The 23,390-nt window shown below is 39.2% G+C and overlaps 2 protein-coding genes across 3 annotated transcripts in view; both read left to right on the top strand.

Annotated features, from left to right (window-relative positions):
• The window catches only part of LOC106108226 (protein cereblon-like), a 5,182-nt gene extending 4,826 nt beyond the window's left edge, over positions 1–356 (top strand). The window contains exon 5 of the mRNA XM_013289327.1: positions 195–356. Within this exon, the coding sequence (XP_013144781.1) occupies positions 195–356 (162 nt within the window). The remainder of the gene's footprint in view (positions 1–194) is intronic.
• Positions 357–935: 579 nt separating this feature from the next.
• On the top strand, positions 936–23,384 carry LOC106108289 (kinesin-like protein Klp68D). 2 transcript variants are annotated; one of them, XM_013289416.1, is made up of 6 exons: positions 936–1,297; positions 5,071–5,160; positions 6,431–6,556; positions 11,920–12,192; positions 16,192–16,385; positions 22,100–23,384. In XM_013289416.1, exons 1-6 carry the CDS (start codon positions 1,193–1,195, stop codon positions 22,587–22,589), a joined length of 1,278 nt encoding a protein of 425 aa, XP_013144870.1. In that variant the 5' UTR covers positions 936–1,192; the 3' UTR covers positions 22,590–23,384. The 2 variants fall into 2 exon arrangements, with proteins under 2 accessions (XP_013144870.1, XP_013144872.1); XM_013289418.1 differs by lacking the exon at positions 5,071–5,160.
• The last annotated feature ends 6 nt before the right edge of the window (positions 23,385–23,390 follow it).

Genomic DNA, 23,390 nt, shown 5'->3' with positions numbered 1-23,390 from the left:
GGCAGAGGCTGCCGAGCCCGCAGAGGCATCTCAAATGGGATTTCTGTCACACCAGAGGGGATCTTGCCAGCAGGAGCCAGCTCCATTACAGTGTTGATCAAACTCATGGGCTAGAAGATTAAGTTAACGCTTAAAGCTTGACAATGTCTATAAAATACTCAGTCACAACTTGGTTTTCAAACATTTTTAAGCAGAATTACATATTAGGATCTACCGACCTTAATGCTATTAGAAAAAGCGTCAAATATGCCAACATTCTTGCTGCTGAGGTGCAGGCTGACGGCGCCCTCCGCCGCCAGCGCGAGCCCCTCGTGCCGCACCTCGCCGCTGCTTTCTACCACCACCACGCCCGCTAATATGTCCTGATCATACGACAGTTAATCACTTTGAATTTATTTGAATGAATTACGTATTTTCTATAACGAAGCCAACAAAAAGAATCGCTGTTTTGATTTCGGTATAAGTATTTGTTAAAGACTTACTCCTTCGTGGTAAATTTTACTAGCTTTTTTAAGCACAATATTTAAAGTAGTTGACATTGCTTTGTTAGTGTTTTCAAGCTGATGCTTATTTTAATTTATTGCGATAAACTTATAAACACTTTAATTCACAGCACTGTATTTCGTTTGTTACAAATTGTTGTTATTTACATGTGTGACAGGTGACAGTCAGATGTCCCTGATGTAACTTGTAAGACTGAATGTACATTTTGTATTTTTTATTGCTGTTTATTTATTAATTTTGATTTTTATGTTTTATTGGAATTTTTCTCGACTGTAAATTAATTAATACTCAAATTATTTTAAAAAATGCGAGTCATTTCTTTTTTTCTATTACTTACACTTTTCTACTAAAATATCCGAACTGTATTGTCAAAGACGAAACGGTGCCAAACCAAATGCATATAAAATTCAAATGTCAGTGTCAGTGGCTTATAAATGTCCGCTTGTGGCGGGTGGATGCGAACTCTTGTGATTTAAAATTTTACGATTTTATTTTTATTGAATATAAAAAAAGCTAATCGTGTGAATCAATTTGTAGCATCATATTGTATTTTCTGTTCAATTCCTATTAGTTTCGTAGTAATATAAATTGGAACAGGTGATGTCTACAATACGTGCACCCCGAATGGATCGATATTGGTGGCTTTGAGTTTATCACAAATTTTGTGTGAGGGTGGGGGTGGTTGAAGATGGAGAAGTCCGCGCGGCCGCGGACAGCACTTAACGAGTGCGTCAAGGTGGTGGTGCGATGCCGGCCACTGTCGCAAAAAGAAAAAAACGAGGGTTACGAGGAGGTAAGGTTACTAAGGTTTTAATCGCTGTGTTGACATTCCTGGAGTTGCGCAGACTTAGTGCGTTTAAACAAATAGATGGATAAACTTATAAACAATACAATTTTTAGTCGTAATAATGTTTTTAGATTCTCACTACATTGTGATAAAAAAGAATATAATTTGCGCAACTACGTATGTACCGCATAAATTTGAAAAGCTGTTTATACCACATTGTTATGTGCATACATGGACACAGAATATACAAACACCAATATTCATATGTGTTTAGATTAACAATTTCATAAGAGTGGTGCCTTGTTTGTGGATGGCAAATACTTCTGTATATGGTTTTATATAAAGATGCCTCACCTGACTATTGATCAAGATTCATTTGCAACTAGTTGATGTTTAATTTATACTAATTTACAATTACAACTATGTTAAACAATTACTAAACCAAATTAGTAGGCAAAAAGATCCAGCATTGTTTTATAAAGAGATAATGAACACACATTTCATTTTATTCATAGCTGGGTAACTTGTAATCTATGCTAAACATAGATTACTTTTGGTATGCAGATAACTGTCAAAATCTATTTAAGGTATCATTTGAAGGGATTGAATTGGAATTACCCTATAAAGTAAATAATGTGCTGCCACACTGTTAGCTGTGTAGCTTCGTGTGTGTTATATTCATATAGGGATAAAGTTTACAATTAGAAGTGTAAATATCTTATGTTCATTGATCACTAGTTTCATGATGTAAATTTAATTATGAATGTGTTTATTAGTAAAAAGACGATATCATTACAGAATAAAATCCTGTTGGAAACTACGTAAAATAGAAATTATGTCAGCCCAAATCAAAAATGATCGTAGCGAAAGTTTGCGATGTTTCCTATCCGCTATCGCTTAGTCTCAGCGTTTGATGTGCCGCGCGCAGTGGCGCCGCGCCCCCACATTCTCGGAATAAACGTGAGTGCAGCGAAATGTAGGTGAGCCTCGAAGTCCGAGTGTATTCTCCTCGTGGACCATCTGGCGTCTGCTTACTGCTGACCACAATCCTCTTCGCAATCCATAACACTCGAGGTGTCGTTTCAGATTAACAACTGCTTTTTATATGTTAAAGGGGACAGACCAACATTCAAACTATTAAGTCTGCGACATCCATGACATCCTCGATGTCACAAGAACCGCAAATACGTTGACGATCTACAACTGTGCATTTGTTCGAACTCTATTCTCAGTAATCTATTAAAGACTACTCAAAAGTTGTGTTCGGTATCGTTTTTCTTTTGTAACGACCGCAACACTCTGTCTTACAGTCAGCACAACTAGGCGGTGCTAGTCTGCAGCAAATAACCCCGACGTAATCTATATAACTTTAGTAATGTGACAGATTGTCACTGACCTCTTGCGAGTCTCGGCGTGAATTAGCATCAGTACCGGTACATCCGCTGGCTTCGCCGGGACATGTCTCCCCTCACAACAATTTCATTTAGCAGGAGGAGGTGAACGAACTCACGCCCTGCTCTTAGTTAAGGACAAATGTGTGGCAGGAAATTCGCCGACATCGACAATATAATATTGAAAGATGAATAAGCCACGGTGGAGGATAACCCACCTTCTGCCTACTGGATGAAATGGATGGAACCAGTTACTAATATTTTAGACTTGTTAGTTGCGATTATGTTGTTTTCTTTGCGTTGATTGCCTTAGAAGTTTGAAGTTGCTATTCATATTAAAATTATGATTTTTTTTATTTACAAACATAACGTATAGATCGATAATATTTATAAAACAATGTACGCACACGTGTATACTTAAAAGTAACAGCTTCACAATAATCATTGTTTGTGCGTCGCGTGGCGTCGCCACAACAACGTCCATCGCAAACAGCATTCTTTGTTGGCTGCCGCTGGCGGTGATGGTAATCTGCGATATACATATCTGTCTACCGCAATACCTTACAAGGTACTAGTACCTACGTAGATAGTATTCCGTAATGGCTCACATATAAAGTACGCACGTCTAATCTAAAACATTCCACTTGTAGTTGCAATTAAAAATCCTTCAATTACAACCATCACACACAAAATCCAATATTTCGTTTTTTAATCCGTCGTACCTGTGTGTACTTGACATTCAGATAAAATGTGGCAATAAATTACTAATGTTCTTTCATTCGATACGGATAAGATAAAAACAAGCGATACAGGTAAAAATAATGCGAATCAATTGTTTAGTTTTGTTAAATCATTAAAATGTACATACAAGTTACGTGCATTATTTGTTTGTGTGAAGATAACGCACATTGGCCGCGAGCGAGCGACTACATCAACTAGTTTTCCGTATTGTTATCGTGCGATTGATTTGTCTTGATACAGCGCAGCGCTGCATTCACCACACAATACACTAAATATACGGAACGCTTACCAAATTCAAACTCTAATAATTTCTTACATTCATACAAAAATATGTTAATTTCTACAAAAGAATACCATGCACATAGATTTACTTTGTTCACCAATTAAAAAAATCCTCCACATTTATAAACTTCACTTCCAAGCAGTAAATAAAAGAGACCTGTCCTAAATTTTCTGAACTTCAACAATTTTAACTCATTTAGTATTTCGTAAAATTTTATACTCATAAATAAACAGCTATCCTATACTTAGCAAGTCTGAGGCTGTTTGTTGCTTTTTCTTTAAAAGGAAATAAAAACCCCTCAGATTATTCTTAAAACAATGAAATACAATATGAAAAAAGCTAAAACACCTAGTGTCAATCAAAAAATGTATTAATATGCGTCGCTCGCTTGGTATGTGTAACATAGTGGGTACATTTTTGTTTATAAACGATTGCGGCCAATGTGTTAGTGATGAGTAAGCTTTCGCTGGTCAGCACTCATTGCTATTATTAATGTACCTGATGATCCACTCATGCGTACTCCTATACATGCAAAACGTCACACATTATAATTCTTACGCATAAGAACATTCGACTAGTAAGTTAAAAGACGAATAACATACCAGCTGTTGCTCACGACTTCGCCCGTGGTATGTTATGTTACTCACTGACAACGTAGCTTTATAATGGTAAAAGAATCTTTAACATCGGCCCAGTAACTTTTGCGTGAATCGAATACATACAAATATACAAATCTTTCCTCTTCATAATATTAGTATAGAAGTATCGATTGGTTAAAGTTAATCAATGGCGATACATCATTGCGTTGTATTGCTCTTTGCACTTGATGTGCTAAACATCTATAGAACACAGAGAATGTACATATTAGCAGAGTATTGCTGAGCAAATAATTAGCAAAACGATTCTGTGTCAAGTACCAGAAATGATATGACTCAGGATCATTTTCTTTCGTATAGACAACAGAGTGTTACTGACTGAAGCAAGCCACTGTAAAATTTTACACGAGCGAGGAATTGGATCTTTTCCAAATTTGTAGCACTAAAAGTAATTGAAGAAACAGACTTTTGCTATCGAAACGATCTCATATTTTGGATCAAGGTCACGGGTCTTCAATGTTAGTTCTCCTTATACTACGTGGTGATTTACACTATGTTTTAGTTGATTCCAATGTAAATGACAAACATGTAATTGTAAAACCAATTCTTTCTCAAATTAAAATTATACCTAATTGATTGTGTAATTTTTACATAAACAGGTAAATATTTATTGAGCAATCTGTGTGGCGACTAGGCAAAGCTCGTCCTACTGTGTCCGAATGCAATGTTTCATATGCTAATTGTGTTTGTCCTCCGGCTGTCAACTAGGTGCAAAGGAAACGACCCGAGCGCACGTGGTACGAGCGGCTCTCGACGCGCGCCAAAGAAGACAAAAAACTTATCGATGCTCCCTTGCAGGTGTGAGATCGGGAGAGGCACTAACTATGGCGGGTCGGGTCGGTGCGGGCGGCGGCACTACTGCATATAATCACTAACAATTCGCTTTCACTACGCACAGATGTCAAGTCGAATGTTCGTGCTGCAACTTTTATTCCTGGTTTACATAATGTCAGTAGTGCTCAAAATCCGAGCTAGCATAATGGCATGATGTATACACTAACTGGCGACAATAAGCCCATACCATGCCCGGTGTGCGCTACTGGCCATATATTGATTATAACAATTCTTCTAGACTAAAACAGTGAATAAGTATGCACGAACGGTCGGTTTGTCATTTGGCACTACAGACGTATTGATCATCTGGTAATGAACTGTAGACATTGCGACCATATAGTCGTTGGCGGTCGCACACCGTTGTCGCGTGTTTATTACGCGATCCATGTACCATATATCATTTGTTATTTTCTTTACTAATTCGTACGGTCATCGGACAGGTTACTAAAAATACTGGGAGCTGTTCTCATTGAACGTTTATATGATTAATTAATGGTGAATGGGACTAGTCATACTGTTATAGTTAATCCTTAGTTAAGCTTCGTCTAGTAAATTAAGCAAATAATAATAACTAACACTAAATATAATTATAGTTAAATATAAGATGGACTTGATGTAGAATTTATCCGGATAGCATAAGGTAGAATGTTCTAGAATGTTGCAAGAAGTTCTACAAAGAGTTTTTGTTGAATTAAATTGTATACAAAAGAAGTTTTTGTATGAACCGTTGGAATTACAAAAAGTGTCGGAGCGACGCCGGCGATACAGGCCATTGTTGTGTGCTGCCGAGGCAAGTGCTCGGTGCGCGAGCCCGCCGCCCGCCGCATGGTGCACACCACATAGGGAAAGGATTTTGGAGATATCTTTGGATATCTATGATGAATCACCAAGAAATGATCGTAAAATACATTCCCTAAAATTTTAAAAACCAATTTCATTGATAGAATTAACCCGATGACTTGATTTCCTTTTTAAATTGTTTTGTGTTGAGGTTGCGTACTCGCACAACTGGTCTATTTAACGCGTGGTCGGCGTCGCTCAAGTAAATACTAACGTAATGTTACTCCTAATGTAGATGCAACATGTATCGCTTGAATGATAATCAAACAAACATGTTTTGTGGTAAATTCTCACCAGAGAAACTAAAATATTACTCAAGCCACTTAATATAATGTAAGCTTAATATAGTTATCATTGAGGTATATTGTTTAATTTGGCGTGCGGGGGTGTGCAGGTGGTGCGGGTGTGGCCGGAGCGCGGCGCCGTGCAAGTATACAACCCCAAGGGCGAGGACAAGCTGTTCACATACGATGCCGCCTACGACTGCAGCGCGGACACGCAGACCATCTACGACGAGATGGTAAGTACATCATACAATTTTATCTTCATTTCGCAAGTTAACAATTGGTTTACACTTCCTAAAGCCTTGGTTACTAATTAATAATTTGAAACGTTAGTATGTAATGATTTGCAAACAAACTTATTTGAGGAGCATTAAAGTGAGAGCTTACATTGTTCAAGTAACATTGTTGTAGCTGCTAGTTGTTTTTCTTACACCATTTTAATACCCAAACCGGCTATTAATAATAGAAAGTTATATGTACTATTTATCCTAATTGTATGTAATTATTCTTGTCTCTCTAATGTAATCATTTGTGATAAAGTTTCTATAACAATAAAGGTAAATTATCAGGCATAATATAAATACAAAATTGCTATATGTATTACGCAAACATTTAGCCGAGTTCAATGACCTTGCTGAGAGAAATTGTCCAGAATTCGCAGATGAAAAAGTGTCGCAGCGCACGCGCCGCCGAAAGTCGCGCATACCCTGCGCACACGTCGCGCCTCATGCGTTCCTTGTTATTAAGATGTAGTACCTAAAATGATAAAAATAATATTAACTCACGCTCATTGACTTAAAGAATAATTAGTATTCGTGTTATATAAAGTTAAATAAAAATAAAACGTACTTTCATGTGAAATAGATACAGCAATAGATTAAGAGCCGCTACTGGATTTGTCTAGCGGTTGGCACGCCGCCGTTTCATCTTTCTATTGTGTTCACATTCCTATTGACAAATACATAGGTTTATAATTAAACTTTGAGCGTAAGCTAGTGCTCCTGCGGGCCGCTGAGGAATTTGCTCCGAACATCTCCGCTCCGGTAACCTAATTGTATCAAATAGCTGGTATGCGGGATGCTTGACGCGAGCTGTGGCTCTGCTTGTTTTTTAGAAATACTTGCCTTAGCTGCGATGTTCAAGTTTAATCTAAACTGTAATATTCTAAAAGATATATCTGATAGGCACAGATTCGAGCGCCTTATAAATTAACGAATTTATTGTTCCACAATTTTATTATCTTTTTTCACTCTAAACATTTTTATTTAAAAAAATAGAAGAAAATAATTTATAACGTTGTATATTGTGCATTTATAAATCTAACCTTCAAGTCCCAAAGTTATTTATTATCAGCTGAAGTAAAAATGATCAGTTTAGTGCAGGCACGTGGGCGCGTGTGGGCAGCCTGCTACCATGTCGAGTCACTCTGCCGCTGCCCAACGCACAAGCCTCATTGTTATTTTTTTAGCTGTCGACATTTAAAGTTATAATAAAAACTGTAAAAGGTCACACTAAAGTATTGTTAAGTAAACTTTGTATCGTATGCCAATTTATTTACGGATTTAAAATCGAGGTCAATGTACTAAAGTCGCTCAAATAATGAGCAATCCAGTTTCTGGGAGTTGTCCTTACAAAGTACACGAAGGACCTGATTTTTTTTGTAACTTAACTTTTTTTTTTAGTGTCATTATCGATACTTTAACTAAAAACAATATTTTGTATGTAAAAATTATAATTTCAGGTTTATTCATTTACATTAATTTGCAGATAATTCAATGTCCATCAAATTTGATCGTGCAAAGCGTTTATTCCCAAATGTCTGTTTACACTGGCAGACACGGTCAGCTAATAAAGTGTATGCATGCGCTCGCATTGTTTAAAAAACACAACAATAACAGCAGGCGCGTGTTAATGGCGGATAACGCTGCATTGCGTGTCCGCGCACCCGTGTTATACATTCTTCACACCAAATAGATAAATATTTATTTGATCTTAGTAGATTTCATACAACTGAGTAGTGTCAGCTGTTGCACATGTTTACTATTGTAAATATAAAAGATTCCAATGTCACGCTTGTGATCAATGAGGGGTAAAATTGCGAGTGAAACACGATCCGCGTCGCCGCCAGACGCGACCACCGATTGAGCAATGCACTAAACGCAACTTAATATGCATAAAAACAAATAATCGGGGCCGCAGTGCACCAGCGGTTGCACTATTCTACTCGTAGTTCCAGTAACGTTACTTGTTAAATAAAGTGATTTATTTTGGTTTTAAGAAGTTTGTTGTTGCACAGTTAAATTGTTCTTGTTCTTGTTCTTGTAAATATCATATGTGTAATATTCTGTTACATGAATTAATTAAATTATTATTATTATTATTATTAAATGATAAGCTGATGATTGACGATGTTCAATACCAATTTTGATGTTTGCATCAGATCTCAAAAGTACACTATTCATAATATCTTGAAATGGATGCTACGCCCCGAGTTTTATATAATTGGATCGAGAGACATTGTGTTGGGATTTGTCATACTTCTTATTTAGGCAGTCGAGTTGGCGAGTTGGCGAGTAGAAATTGCTCATACTCGTATGCCGCGCGCTCCCTCCCCCTGCCCCTTGATCCCCCGATGCCACAAAAGCAGTTTATTAATTTATTCACGTGAACAGACTTGTACAAGCATAGATGACTTGTGCAGATTAAGGTAATCGCTACATTAGCCTTTGGTCTTCGTTAATGTGTAATTCCTCGTCTTTAACTTTTTACTATGTATAAAGGCTGCTGTTTCAAACCCATTGCGTAGCTAATTCATTTGCACATTCTTTTACAAAACTACGACAACACCTTGACTGCCAAAAATGGTAAGCTTCTTTACTGTTGTCTGTGCATGGCCGTGCTGCGTCTGGAGTGACGCTAAGGTATTGTACTAAAACGAGCACGAGCGCCGCGCGTCACTTGACAATGGCTCGTCAAATGTCCATTGTACACGCCCTCTCCTCCATGTAAACATGGACACGCGCTACAGTCTCACGTGTCAACAATATAGGGGACAACTGTTATGGTACACTATGGATGTAAAGTTCAACATTATTGATTTGTAGACATGATATAGTAACCACGTTATAATTTATTTAAAGCAAATAACATGATCTACATACATTACTCTACGGTAGTGTAAGTTAATGTTTTGTAATTAGTTACTATTAGCGTGAGTCACATAAAACGGAGTAGATTCTACCGTGTCCTCCGCTGTTAGAGAACGTGAAGTGGAACCTTGCACCTTGGTGAGGTCCCGCAGCGGCGGCGGCGGCGGCGGCGTGCTCGTGACTCAGCGGCGGTGGGCGCCGGCCTTGCAGCCAACACAGCACAACAACCGCCGTACAAGCTGCCGCACGCTCGCTCACATTTACCAAAATTGGTTGCCAAAGGCCAATATCTGTAACAATATTCATCTGCATATTTTGTTGCTTATTATGGAATAGTAACAAAAGTTTTTATTCATGGCAATTGTGCGTATTTTTGATCTTCATATTAATATTGTTGCAAGTGCGTGTGAGCGTAATTAGGACAGTTTATAGGTCCAATACGCGGCGCGGTCGGTGTTGTGACGTTGCGGTTTCACATAATATCGTGTGAACGAGCGCCAGATATACTGCTAGTATCATTACAGTGACGTCACGTAGTTTTTGCTTTACTACAAACAAGTTGTGATTTTAAATGTGACCTTGGGCAGCACGGGAGAAGCGCAGGCCGCAGACAATACGACGGCGGCGGGCTCTGGGGAAACGTGACATCACTGCGAGTCTTGTGCTGCCTACACGTTGTTTCTTTTTACTAACCTGATTTTGATTCATTTTTAAGTTCACATTAGTCTCACGATATCTTTTTAATTTTCCTTATGGCAGTGACTGTAAACTTTGTCAACATTAGCATGTTGGCTTTAGATGTGTGGTGAGGTCCACTTGCCCAGTGCTGGGTCGCGCCGCCTCGCCGCCTCGCCGCAATGGCGCCGCGCGTGTCGTAATATAACATCGATTGTCAGGATTGTGACGTCATGCCAATGTTGAGTTATTTTAGTGGGGAATGAGTTCTTTTCATGATCTGTTGTAAGATTTGTTTCATCTGATGCTGACGTGTCACTCATTCTGAATTAAACCAGTAGATATTTTAAGATCTGATATGTACTTTAAATCTGATCTAACCTCAAACCGAGACCTTGTCTGCAATTGTTTAATAAAGGCAATATGCCTCATCGTTTGTGACCCACATTTGGTTGCAATTGCAATTACCAACATTTGCTAACAGCGCAAGTAATATGTGTTTACTTCATGACAACAAATCCTAAATAAACTAGGTTCGCGTTCCCGCGGACCCGCGTTCTGAAACTATGAAACTTTAATATAAAAGGGCTTTTTGATACATAAAGCTCCGTAATTAAGCACACTTGATTCAGAAGGCATTTTCATGTGGAATATTTGGCTTGTCACGTTCAAGGGTAAGTGAATAAATCACTTCACCAGAAGCACTGTTCTGTAGCAATGCATCTTTTCACAATCATTAATTAATTATGCAATCCGGTACCGTAACAAAAACAAACATACGTAATTAATTAACGTACGTAATTAAACGTTAGTACGTAATTGTATTTGTTGCGCTTACTGATGTCGCGCATGCTAATGCCTGGTATTGTGAATGAATGCGCGAATTGCTGCGCTCGCTAAATATAGTGCGTGTTGCCACGCGCTTGAGCCCGCGTCGCTGACTCATGCGCACATGTCGCATGCGCTTTCTGTGCGCAGCACGCGTCTCCCAACTCCCCACCATCAAGAGAAGCCAATGTACTTGTTCATCGTTGCCGCTGAGGAAGTTGATGCAAACAACGCCACTCGATTTTATATACACATTCCATAACAAAGTATACTCGTATGGATGCATTCTGATTTTGACAAATAGCAAATTAGATTATTGACTTGAAATGTGATGAAATTTATCTCAGACAGAAGAATATTAGGATTGGACGTTTCAAAAGTTCGCAGCTATACTATATTCATAATAACAATTATACAGTTTTTATTAATTGTTATGTGCGTTTTAAAACTAGACAGACTGGTTTCGCACTCGGACGCCACTCGATTATTGGCTGCAACATCAAAAATACAAATCTTTCCTCTTTATAACATTAGTATAGATAAACAATAGCCCGGTCAATATTTTTTGAGTAAAGGTGCCCCCCGCCAGCACTAAGAGTCTCGCACACAACCCTCCCGCGGGGCCAATAAGTTTCTCCTTATATGTATTGTTCACTTTACAAATTATTTAAGTAGATATTTATTTTGCAATATAAGACAAATACTGGTTTGTCCACGACAGAAAAACCTTTTATTTTTATCTTAAACTCGGCGCTGACCTCCGCTCAGTCACCATATCGCATCAAAATCATATTCCTTATTAAGTACGTTATTTGAATATGATATCTAAGTAGTAGATTTTAAGTCAACATTGAAAGCCTCGAAAAATGACACACAAAATAATGCTCATTGTTAACACTTCAACTCTAAGCTCTAATATGATTTGTTGTGTTATGTTATGTGTGCAGGTGCGGCCGCTGGTGGCGTCCGTGCTGGATGGGTTCAATGGGTGCGTGTTCGCGTACGGGCAGACGGGCACAGGCAAGACTCACACGATGGAGGGCACGCCTCAGGAGGAGGGCATTATCCCGCGAGCTTTCCGCCACCTGTGGGCCCACATAGAGACCTCCGCATCGCCCGACGTCACGCACCTCGTCTCCTGCTCCTATGTCGAACTCTACCTCGAGGATGTGCGCGACCTGCTTGCCAAGGATTGCAAGAAGCTCACCATACGCGGACAGGTCAGACATCTTATGTTTCTTACACTCTATACCTTTCATACTGTATTTCTGTTTGTAAGTGACCACTGGCTCCATTGCACACTCGTAAAATTAACATTTTATTTCTCATAATATTTGATCACTTTGCACACAACTGACACCAAGAAACACAATCCGATTTAATCTGAAATGAGTCATCATTATTCTCTCGCGTGGAAAATTATTCGTAAATACAAGTTTGTGTCGTATGCTGCAACTCGGCAGCCGGCTGCTGTCGCGACAATCGTGCAGCCCAATGTAACAATAGCCGTAGTATCGTTTAATTAATTGGTAAATATTGACTTTTACTGATAATTGTGCACAACGGAACAGCGTACGACTGCATTGCAGCTTGCCAGCGATACAGGAGCACTTTGATCTTGTTACGGATTTACGAGTAATATAAAGGTCACATAAACAAACGCCAATCAAATGTTAATTTTGCAAACGTGTTTTTCTCAGAGATACTGTCACTAACGGACAGTCTTCTATTTCTAAACGACAGTCACTATTTGCCAACGGAAATGAGTTCCGCACAAATAAAGATTCATGCAGTGTAATGAACTAGGCTGAATCATTTCGAGAATGCAAGTGATAACAAGACTCTAGTCTCGGTGCCAGGCGAGTGACAATGTTTGTGCCTATGTCGAGATAGCGTGTCTTCCGCCTCAGCCTCCTGCGACATGACGCAAGTCCATTTGCACAGTTACGTGTCGTGTGACACAATACTACACAAAATCACGCAAGGTGACACAAGGCTGGCCGCTAACGCCGATGTAATGTTTACATCCGAGCTAACACATAGGTGTCATTTACCGAAATGTTATTTAGTTAGGTTGATTGATGAGGGTATATACTTCCCTACATGAGATATAAGTTCAAAAGCGAACTGCTACGATAAAGTTATTCTTTTCGTTCCGGCGCCAAATGTATTAAATAAACAAATAAACGAATATAATATTGTTAATACAGTTGCTTTGCTGAGACGCGCATCTGGAAGTGTATCGCTGTGACCTTCACGATTTGATTGTTTTATATGTATTTTCATAGTCAAGACAAAAACGATGAACTTGATGTAATACTAGTCCAGTACGTATAACTGTCTCTGAAAAGGTGACATTCTAAATGTAGCTGTATTGTGACGAATGAAAATAGCACTGATTGAACATCCAAAACATCTTCGTGTTGTTCGTCGATGAGTTCACAGTGTGTATTAGTTATTAACTCGCACACAATGAGACTAGTGTTTTACTCATTTACACATTGTTAACGTAATCTGCATTCGGACGATGGACAGATAGAAATAGCTCATCTTATTGTTTTTATTTCGGCTACAGAAGACAAGTTACATGTAATCAAACAATCACACAAACAATCTAAGTTTTCTCGTAAAATATTAAACGTTTAACAAGGACAGAACATTACCATACAATGTGTTTTACTTCCTGCAGTTTTGCTACAAGTTCGCGGAAACGCAAATTTTACTAAATTGTTTTTAACATGGAGCAAATTTCGTTATTGAAGAATAAGTCGCGGAGGTTCTCTTTAACGTTTTCATAAAAAGAAATCATCGAGTCAAATTTTGTATCTGTTACAGTCGAAAGCGGTTTTATTTAATTTTTTCATAAGAATCGGCTCGATATTCGGCAGCGTACTACTTTAATCAATTCTCTCAGCATCTCCGCTAAAACGCAAATAACATCGATCTATATAAGCTGTTCCCGAATATTTCAAAGTTTATGTTCTAAATATTACGTAGCCGAGTCCGTAAATAGACAGGTATTTCTGTATTTACTTATTGAGCGTTAAAAATAAACAGTTTACAGTTAAATTTAGCGCAGGGATGTGAACTAGCTTTAAGCGAATATTATGAAGGCAGGAAGACTGTCGCACGCCTGACGACGCGAAATTTGTGGGAACTCTCCCGGTGTAATAGTGCTAATTTACGGCAACATTACGAGTGTCGTGCGAACGCAAGCGGTGCGTCGTGCGCTCAGCGCTCCGAAGCGTGCGCGTTAATTGTCACTAATTAACATTGCGTCGCGTACTTTTACTTCATCAAACACATTTTTAGGATTATCTAAACATTTTACCTTAATATTGATTAGACATATTTTCTCCAACTGATTTCTTACGTCTCCTAAGTCAGAATTCAGTCTGTTTTAAAGTTGAAAATTGCAAATCAGTAAAACCTCTAGCAAGAATACAATCATGATTTACCAAAACACATGGAGAACTTTGTCTTAGTCAGGCTTCGTTGTAATCTGAATCTTAAGATCGATAGGATAGAGTATAATTTAAGTAGTCTGTGTGTAGTTTAATTAAGGTAACGCATGTAACCTTGTGCAAATGTACATCTGTACAGATACAGATACAGACGGTGCGCAAATTGTACAATAGTGATGTTATGTATTTAAAACATTATGCAGAAGTCTGGTAGATATAGTGCATCTAGTTTATGTTTTATGTTGAGTGGCGATGCAAGTGTGTCACTGTAGGCAGGCTCTGGGCGGACTGTCGCTGGGCGCCGGTGAAGCCTTACATCCAGCGGGGGATTTACAAAAGCCTTAAGTAATAAATTTTGCATACCAAAGTTATTGTTCAAAATTACTTTTGTAGTTATAAATATACAATGGAAAAAGTAAGCTTCATTTACGTATTTGTAAATTAACATTTGTATGCGATCATATTTGTCTTGATATATCTCGGTTTTGTTAAAATTAATGTCTTTGCCAGTGTCGACGGAGCGTCAGTTGACGTCACCTTTGCCCTTGTTACATAATGACAGACATAAAGCAATAGGAATATTATATTACCTTATTTTTATTGCCGTAAGTACGACTAAACAATGTCGTCTTGGCCAAGCCGTTAAAACTCTTATTTACTTTTTAATATTTTATGCGTGGAATATAAAAAAATAACAAATGAATCTTCCCAATTTGTTTAAAAATAAATTTTATTTTAAGATATCGATAGGATAGGTGGTACATGCCTATACGCCGCGTGCGATTGTGCAAACTCGGTGTTCCTCGCGTAACACTTTACTCTCACCTTACGCAACCCCCTGCATCCAAACACGCCTGTAGCGGTGGTGTGTCGGCTAAGATCAAGGTTGTAATTACCCATTGATTGGCAGCGGCGTGCGCGAGTGTTTGGTGGTCGTTACCACGGCAACACGACTCCGTACCTCCACACAGACCCGTACAAAGCGCACTTGCATGTCTACAAAATGATAAGATCTACGATAATAGTAAACTTGTTCCTTGTAACGTGATGGTGTTCGTATTTTAATTAACTCGTACACAAAACGGTTTTTTTTTTAATCTATCGCTTTATGTCGATTTTACGTTTGTATATAAAAGTAAATTATTAGCAAGTTTCTCGAACACTGTCCGTGATATTTGAATACATTAGTATTGATTATTAAACATCAAAAGCGCACTGCGCAGCACTCTCGCTACAGAATTGTTTATTTGGATTAATGTATTGCCAAATATTTGTAATGTTCTCGTATGAACGTAATGAGATCCGGCAATTATAAATATGTTGCTAATTATGTTCCGCGGAGGATGTTCGTTAGATGGAGGAGTGCGGTCGCTGTTTAAACAATAATATTTATTGCGTGTAAGCTGACTTTCTCTTTGCGATTCACGTGAAATGCGATATACTCACGTGCAAAATTTTGCAAATAGTATTTATAAAAACATTTACTTAGGAAATAAATATTGTAACGAGTGATCGAGTCACTCACTCATTTGGCAAACGTTCTGAGACCACAAGTGACGGACACGCAGGAACACATACGTTACTGAATTGATATTACTATTTGACTGCTATATACAATTAAAAATGTGAAAAACATTGAATCTCGGAAGCATTTGCAAGGTCACAGTGAGTAATGTGGCGCATTGCCAAATCATTCGTTCGATAACTTGCAGAGGATGAATGGATGAGATGAAGTTGTGACGTAATGTGTTGCAGGAGCTGAACGGGTTCTACATTCCGGAGATGACGTCTGTCGTGTGCCGTTCCGCGGAGGAGATGGTGCGCGTGATGCGCGCGGGCAGCCGGCAGCGCGCGGCGGGCCGCACCGACATGAACGAGCACTCCTCGCGCAGCCACGCCGTCTTCCTCGTCACCGTCGAGACAGCGCACCGCACCACCAAACGCATACGGTCAGTCTATACAACTCTAACTCACTCTCAAAACATATTCAACTCTCAGTTGTCTTGTAATTTAAAAAACTTTATATTTTTTAATGTTCAGTGCACTCTCATCTGATCTAATGCATCGTTAGGTCCTACCTACAAAAAGGGTTTCGGAGGTCTTCCCTTTTCGCTATATAACGTTTAGGTGTACAATTTACCCCTGTCTAGACGCTAAATTACGTTGCTAGGTGTTCTCTGCGGAGTGATACTGCAGATGGGGTTTTCTTTTGTTTTTCGACAGAATTTATATCCATTTAACGCTTACGTATTAAGTTTAAATGTATAACTTTTAAAACCTGGACATAAAAGTTGCAGACCGTATCTAAAATATTCTTAAGTGCAGATGTCTAGACTTTCGGAAGTTAACGTCTCAAGCAAGTAAAAGTAATGAGAACTAAACCACGATGGCAATGAATAACCGTTATTGATGTCTCAAATTGTACTATCAAATATAATCTCGTTTTGCCCACTTATTATGAACTACTTAATATTTCAATGTCACTGAGGTGACCTCCGTCACGTCCGTGTGTTGTAAAACTGTAACATGGGTTCAGTGAGTGGTACTTAACTCGCCGGCGCCCGAGGCACGCCGCTGAGTAAGCAATTAGATGCTCGCCGCTGATTCATTACCGCCAGTCCTGTCTCCTCTCTGTTTTCCGTGAAGATTTTTGGTACATTGCACATTTAAGAAACCCTTTATACCCCACATGAAAGTTATTATTACAAGTTTAATGAACGCCCAGCAGTTAATAACATAGCGACATATAAACAATATTAAAGCCACTAGTCTGCTGTTTTGTGCACTGTATTTGTGAGCTTTATGCAACGAATGCAAAGCTTTGTAAGATACAAAGCTCTTGCCTTCCAGCGCCGGGAGCTAACGTTGCCGATTGGCTTTTGTTAAGTACGAGCTTTTGGACGCTTTTTGTAAATCTTTATTATAAAATTCGTAAACTTTTCTTTTCCCGCATCATTTTCAACTTTTGAAACAAAAGTCTTGTAACCAAGGCCATATTGTGCAAGCACAAAAAGATCGTATATTTTGGTTTCGCTACTAAGATTAAGTAGATAGTAATTAAGTGAGCCGTGTCATAGTGTCTCAAAATACAGCTAAATCCAAACAGTAGTGAGTAATATTGCGCACGTGCAAAACAATGTGATTAGTCAAATAAAGACAATTGGTCACGGGAGCAATGTCCCACCGGTGTGGGCAGGGGGCGTGGGCAGTGAGCTGAACAGTGGGCGAGGAAGCCCAGTTGCTGGTGATGCGCCCTCGGGACGCACGCCCTTGTATTCCTCTTGACCTTAAAGGTCCGTCTAACGTGCTCGACCTTGTAACTTTATTTGTGTTTAGACTATGGATTTTGACGTGTGAATGTGCGTGGAAATACAAGTTAAAACTGTTGACAGGTACAATTTCAAAACCAAGGAAGTTTTTTTATCAATAAGAAATAGTTACAGGGAAACAATCTCTCAGTCTGAGTAACTCGGCCCTGAGCCAATGTAAAAACTGAATCGTTAGCGCGGCCGTTTATTAGTCTGAAGGTAAAGTCATGAAAAGCATGCGCGTAATAAGATTTCCACAAGGTTAATAGTATTTCTTGAAATACTTACTGTAATACGAGTATGTTGCATAATACAATTCCTTAGCTCTTTATAACATTGACCGAGAGATGGGGGGTCTATTTGCAGCGCGGCCGGCAGACGCCTGACGCGAGTCTCGGTCTACGCATGTCAGTCTGATCTTGACGCACCTAGTTGATGTGGATGACGTCAGCTTTCTGACGCAGTGTCAATCGATACTAGCGAACGTTAGTACTCCTGGGCTCTGGCCGGTCACATAGCGAAATTATAATTTGATTCCTTATCTAAGATACGGCAGCTGTTGCAAAGAGAATGTAATGTTTCAAATTAAAAAAAAAACATAATAATGTTTTGTACATTGTGGCAGACCGCGTGGTCTGTTGCCGTCATTTCAAAAGTCACCACAAAAATACATTATCTCTAAAAATTACGATATCATTGAGACATACTAATTTCGTAACGATGCCATTAAACCTCACCTATTGGAAACACGCATCGTTCACAGCAGGCTTATGGAGACGTAAACAAATAACGCCATAATATAACTAATTATTGATACTCTTTATTCATAGATGTATGAAGTTTTTGTTGGCACTTTCAAAGTAAAAAGAATTCAGTCATGTGCATGGTCACGTTCAGAATTGTAGCGTGTGTCCTCTCGCTGGACAATCCAGTGCAGCGTCAGCAGCGATCGAGGAGGAACCAGTGGTGCGTGAAGGTCGGCTCTCGACAGTGACGCCGCCGGCCTTGAGCCCCGCTGCCCTCACTCACCACTGCTTTCACCACAAATGTTCTAAAACACGTATATCCGTGCAACAGATCATTCTAAAATATATTGTGATTGATCAAGGTCTGTCAAAAATACAGTGGTGAGCCGAATCATATAAAGTGAAGTCACCGACATAAACGTTTTACATTATTCTTTAAATACTGTGTATTGTAAGAGATTTAAGTATGTAAAAAGTTGTTTAAATGTATGACAGGCGACTGACGTCCGATTTCACCTTGACCTATTTAAGAAGATGCGGAGGAGCTGATGGTCACACGTGGGCGTGGGCAACTAATATGCTTCTATGTGTCATATAATTTTTTTAACTACAAGGACCCAGATTATCGCATTATTTACTGTGCATGGCCAATATTCAAAGTACTTTAAGGTATAATTAGTGATAACATTGTAATGATAGCACAGATAAGAAGGCGATGGTAATTGCTATCGTTGTGCTATCGATTCTTTATCAGCTGCGGCTGCGTGAGCGCCGCCTCGACCTCACCTGCTATTGCTACTCTATTATATTAATTGTATATACATTCTATTCATTGTAAAAACATACTCGTCCAGTCGTCAGTGTTCCCGCAAAATTTCGACCCGAAACCGCGCGAGGGCGGCTCAGTCCGCGCTCCACCCACGCCATTGAACTTGACATTTCCCGCACTAACTGTACCAAGTCACCGTAGATGACTTATTAGTAAACACAACAAACTTGCCTATATGTTAAACCTATAAAACATTTTCACACAACACCGAAAACGTTTTTTTTTTCAAACTAAGGATTCTTTACCGTTTGGTACCAATGAGCCAATGTGTAAAAGTGTATTGTTTTAAAGCTGCAGGGGTTACATAAAACATCCACTTCAGCAGCCCTCCGACAGCCCTCCGACAACACGCGGCGAGGTGCACTTGTCACAAAAAAAAAACATACGTTACGACAATAAACATACAAATATTTGTTAAGTAAAGTTAAAACCTCCAGTTTAGTTTATTTACGAGCTTTAGGAAACCGACAGTAAATGTCACATTTACGCAACAAAAAAGTAAATAAACAGATGTTAATGTTTTAACACGAGACTCGTTATTGGCTGAGCGAAGGCACTCGTCTGTTCTTAAGCAAATTGTAAAGTTGTTAAATGTATGCAAATATGTACATCTTATGTCCTTGTTATCTGTATTTTTTTTCCTTGAAACTTTGTAAAACGAACACAAGTACGGATACATGGCATTAAATTTGCTCTCATTCGGTTTGAAGTACTGATTTCTTACGTTCTTGGTAATTACACTAACATCTATCCAACTAAAGTCAATAGAACATAATTCTCAAGACACGTTATTGCTGGCACCGCGTTTAACTTATTGTATCGACACATGCAACTGATCTTCCTAATAGTTAAGGTACTTTTACACACGTGTTAGCGTGTTGACCAATTATCACCTGCGAAGGTTCAGCTTGTTTGCGTGTCCGTGTGTGATCACTTCCTCCATTCCTTGTGCAACTCAGTAGCAGTATAATATTTAACTATACGATCACGTTTTATTACTAGATGTATTTACAGTTTCCTTAATATTGTTTAATTGTTGCACAATAAAACTGCAACATGGAGGTCGTATTACCTTTAACAATTTGCACCCCGTAACGCTGACTCATTTGATCACCTCTCCACCTAACACTCCCGGCGCGAGACAGGATGCACACCTGTCACCTTGAGGTACACGGCTCATTGGCCACTAAAATATGGCGATACTAATGATATTAGGAAATTAAATTTTGGTATACTATTACTATGCAAAAAAATACTGTCTTTGTCAAAATTACCGAAACACGATGAATTCTGTTTAATTGCTATTTTCCATCCGTCGGCACAACCGTAAATTAGTTGTTATTTATTGTTGCTGTTTATTTTCTAGTTTACGTATTGTAACAGTAGTACAGAAAGCAATAGTGCACAATGCGGGTAAAGTGGAACAAAGTAGTTGATAAGCTGCCCCATTACTTCAGGAGCGTGCCTTATCAGCCGCCTCCGATGGTACCAACGTCTGACCTGATACCCGACGTCTGAACCACGCTGTTGCAACTTGTACTGCCTCTACAGTATATTAGTGTATTAACATTAATTCTGAAATTTTATATTATTATTTTAACTGTTAAAATATCATTTTACTTTATTCGCCCCCAATTTTGCGTAGACTCGAGCCCCAGGGTTGATGTATAACTATGTGATTCGACGAAAAAATTGTACAAAACAAATAATTCACCATTCAAAGGCCTTAAAATAAACACACAAATAAAGGGTATAGTGAAGGTATATTGAGCAATAACGGCGGCCAGGCGCAGTAATAGCATTGAATAGCGCTGGGTCCGGAGGGCGCTCGCCGAAGGCTTAGGGTCGCTTCCAGCCCTCCACAAACACAATTCAACTCTCCACACACTTCAGACTCGGGCCAATTATATCAAAATACACTCTGTATTTATATTTTTGTTGAAAGTCAAAGGATGAAGTGCCTGCTGCTATTCTATGAAAAACCATATTATAAACCAGCTAATTAAAACTTTTGAAATGATTGTAAAATAGAATAGGTCCGATTGATGTGGACTAGGCCGATATAAGACAATTGTAATTGTCGATGACGGCGCCGCAAAGAATCTGCCGCTGAACATATTACAATACTGATTGTTTCTGCTGCGATTTAAAAAGTAATTTTGGCGTATGAATGATATATTGACGTAGAGAATGTCTCTATTCAAGGCACGCGTATTGTTGGACAGTTTGTTATCGGTACTGTTTTAAATATTGGCTAAAGACAATCGAATTTATAGGTCTCAAGCAGCCATGCGGTTGCGGGGGGAGTTGAGGGTTATCGAGTGAAACCCAGTGCCAACTGCTAGCTTTAAAAGTCTGATCTTTGGCTGGTACCTTATGGATTTATATTATTTACAGAATTGCTGACACCAGCGCCATCTATTTCTAATATGTGCATCACTGAAATCTTGCACAACTAAAAAAATAGTTTTCTAATTAAAACGATTGTCCCTAATGAAAAGCTTTGGGACGCTCCTCATTCGGGCGCACTTTCCGTTACCCGCAAGAGATAAACTGCACATGTCTGAATGTGGTCTCAAAATGAGGTCAGTTGTTTACAAGTGAGGGCACTGCCATGTCAAGTGAGAAAATAACGATTTGGTTTTGAATCATTTTATTTTACCTTTAAAAAAATAAAAAAGGAATAAGTAACTATTGGGTTAGTGCTCTTGATTTCTAGTTTGCAGGTAAATGTGTCCAAATTATTCAATATGCATGTATGTGTGTATGTGTGTTTGCAGGGTGGGCAAGCTGAACTTGGTGGACCTGGCGGGCAGCGAGCGACAGCGCAAGACGGGCGCGTCGGCGGAGCGGCTGCGCGAGGCGGCGCGCATCAACCAGGCCCTCTCCTCGCTCGGCAATGTCATCTCCGCGCTCGCAGAGAACAGCCCACATGTGCCCTATAGGTATGTGTCCATGCCCGCCACACGCACGACACACGCACAACAAACACCCACGACACGCCCCCGACACGAATCATTCTATTCCGTCAGTCACATACATCCGGCTAGACATAGCACAAACACCTCAATCTTAAATTCAGTTTGTTCATTTGACAATTTGTTTAGTTGTACACAAACATCCATCTTCACTTTCATATTGCGACTACACGTACGAGTAGTCAGGCTTGAGCCCGGCCGTGGCCGCTCCGGTCCCGAAAGTTTCCACTGCCAATACACCTACATACGAGTATATATCAGTAGTTATCTCACTGTTTTTAGTAGAATGTGAGGGTTGACAACATGTTTTTACTCGTGTGTCCGCAGTGAAATCCCACTTTAAATTACTTTATGATGATGGTACAACTCCGCAACATGGCGGTCTGTTACCGAGCCTCCTACACTCTACACACATACACACACAAACACTTAGGTTTCTGTATATTCCAAATTACAAAATGTATTGTTGTACTGTTTGTTAGTTTTAAATAATGGCGATAAACCCACCCTCTCCCACACAATACACGATGCAATATCATCGATCAAATCTGTCGTTTATTGACATAATGTAGGCCTAGAACTTTTGTAAAATTTCGACTAAAACATGTAATAGTCTTTTGGTAATGTTAAATGGTCGCGGGTCAAGCAACCGTCATGGCGTAAGACTCAACTGCAGAACTGTAGAGAGTACTTGAATCTTTGTTTATTATATCAATGTAATAGTATAAGTTTGCGCGAGTTACTCGTGATGTCAAACAATTTAACGCTGCACGTTTGGTTGTTGCGTAACACTGATTCTCGAAGAAAGCGGAGGCTGAGGTATGTTGGTCTGCAGTTTATGTTCGCTTGCATCCACACACATACCTACATGTATCCGACATATCTATGTATCTAAGTACATGTATCTTATCTCACAGAGTTTTTTGTGGACACGCGTTTATATATCGAACAGCGCTTTAAACAAAATATAGTATTTATATAACATCTGATGGATCTAGTAGAAAAATAGTGTAGTCAATATAAAGAGCCACCTCGACACAAGTACCCGGCTAGGAGCATTGCGCAAACAGCTTGTACGTCGCGGGTCGCCCCC

This window comes from Papilio polytes, unplaced genomic scaffold, assembly GCF_000836215.1.
Source record: "Papilio polytes unplaced genomic scaffold, Ppol_1.0 DF821733.1, whole genome shotgun sequence".
Lineage (NCBI taxonomy): Eukaryota > Metazoa > Arthropoda > Insecta > Lepidoptera > Papilionidae > Papilio > Papilio polytes.
This window is presented reverse-complemented; position numbering and strand designations above follow the sequence as displayed.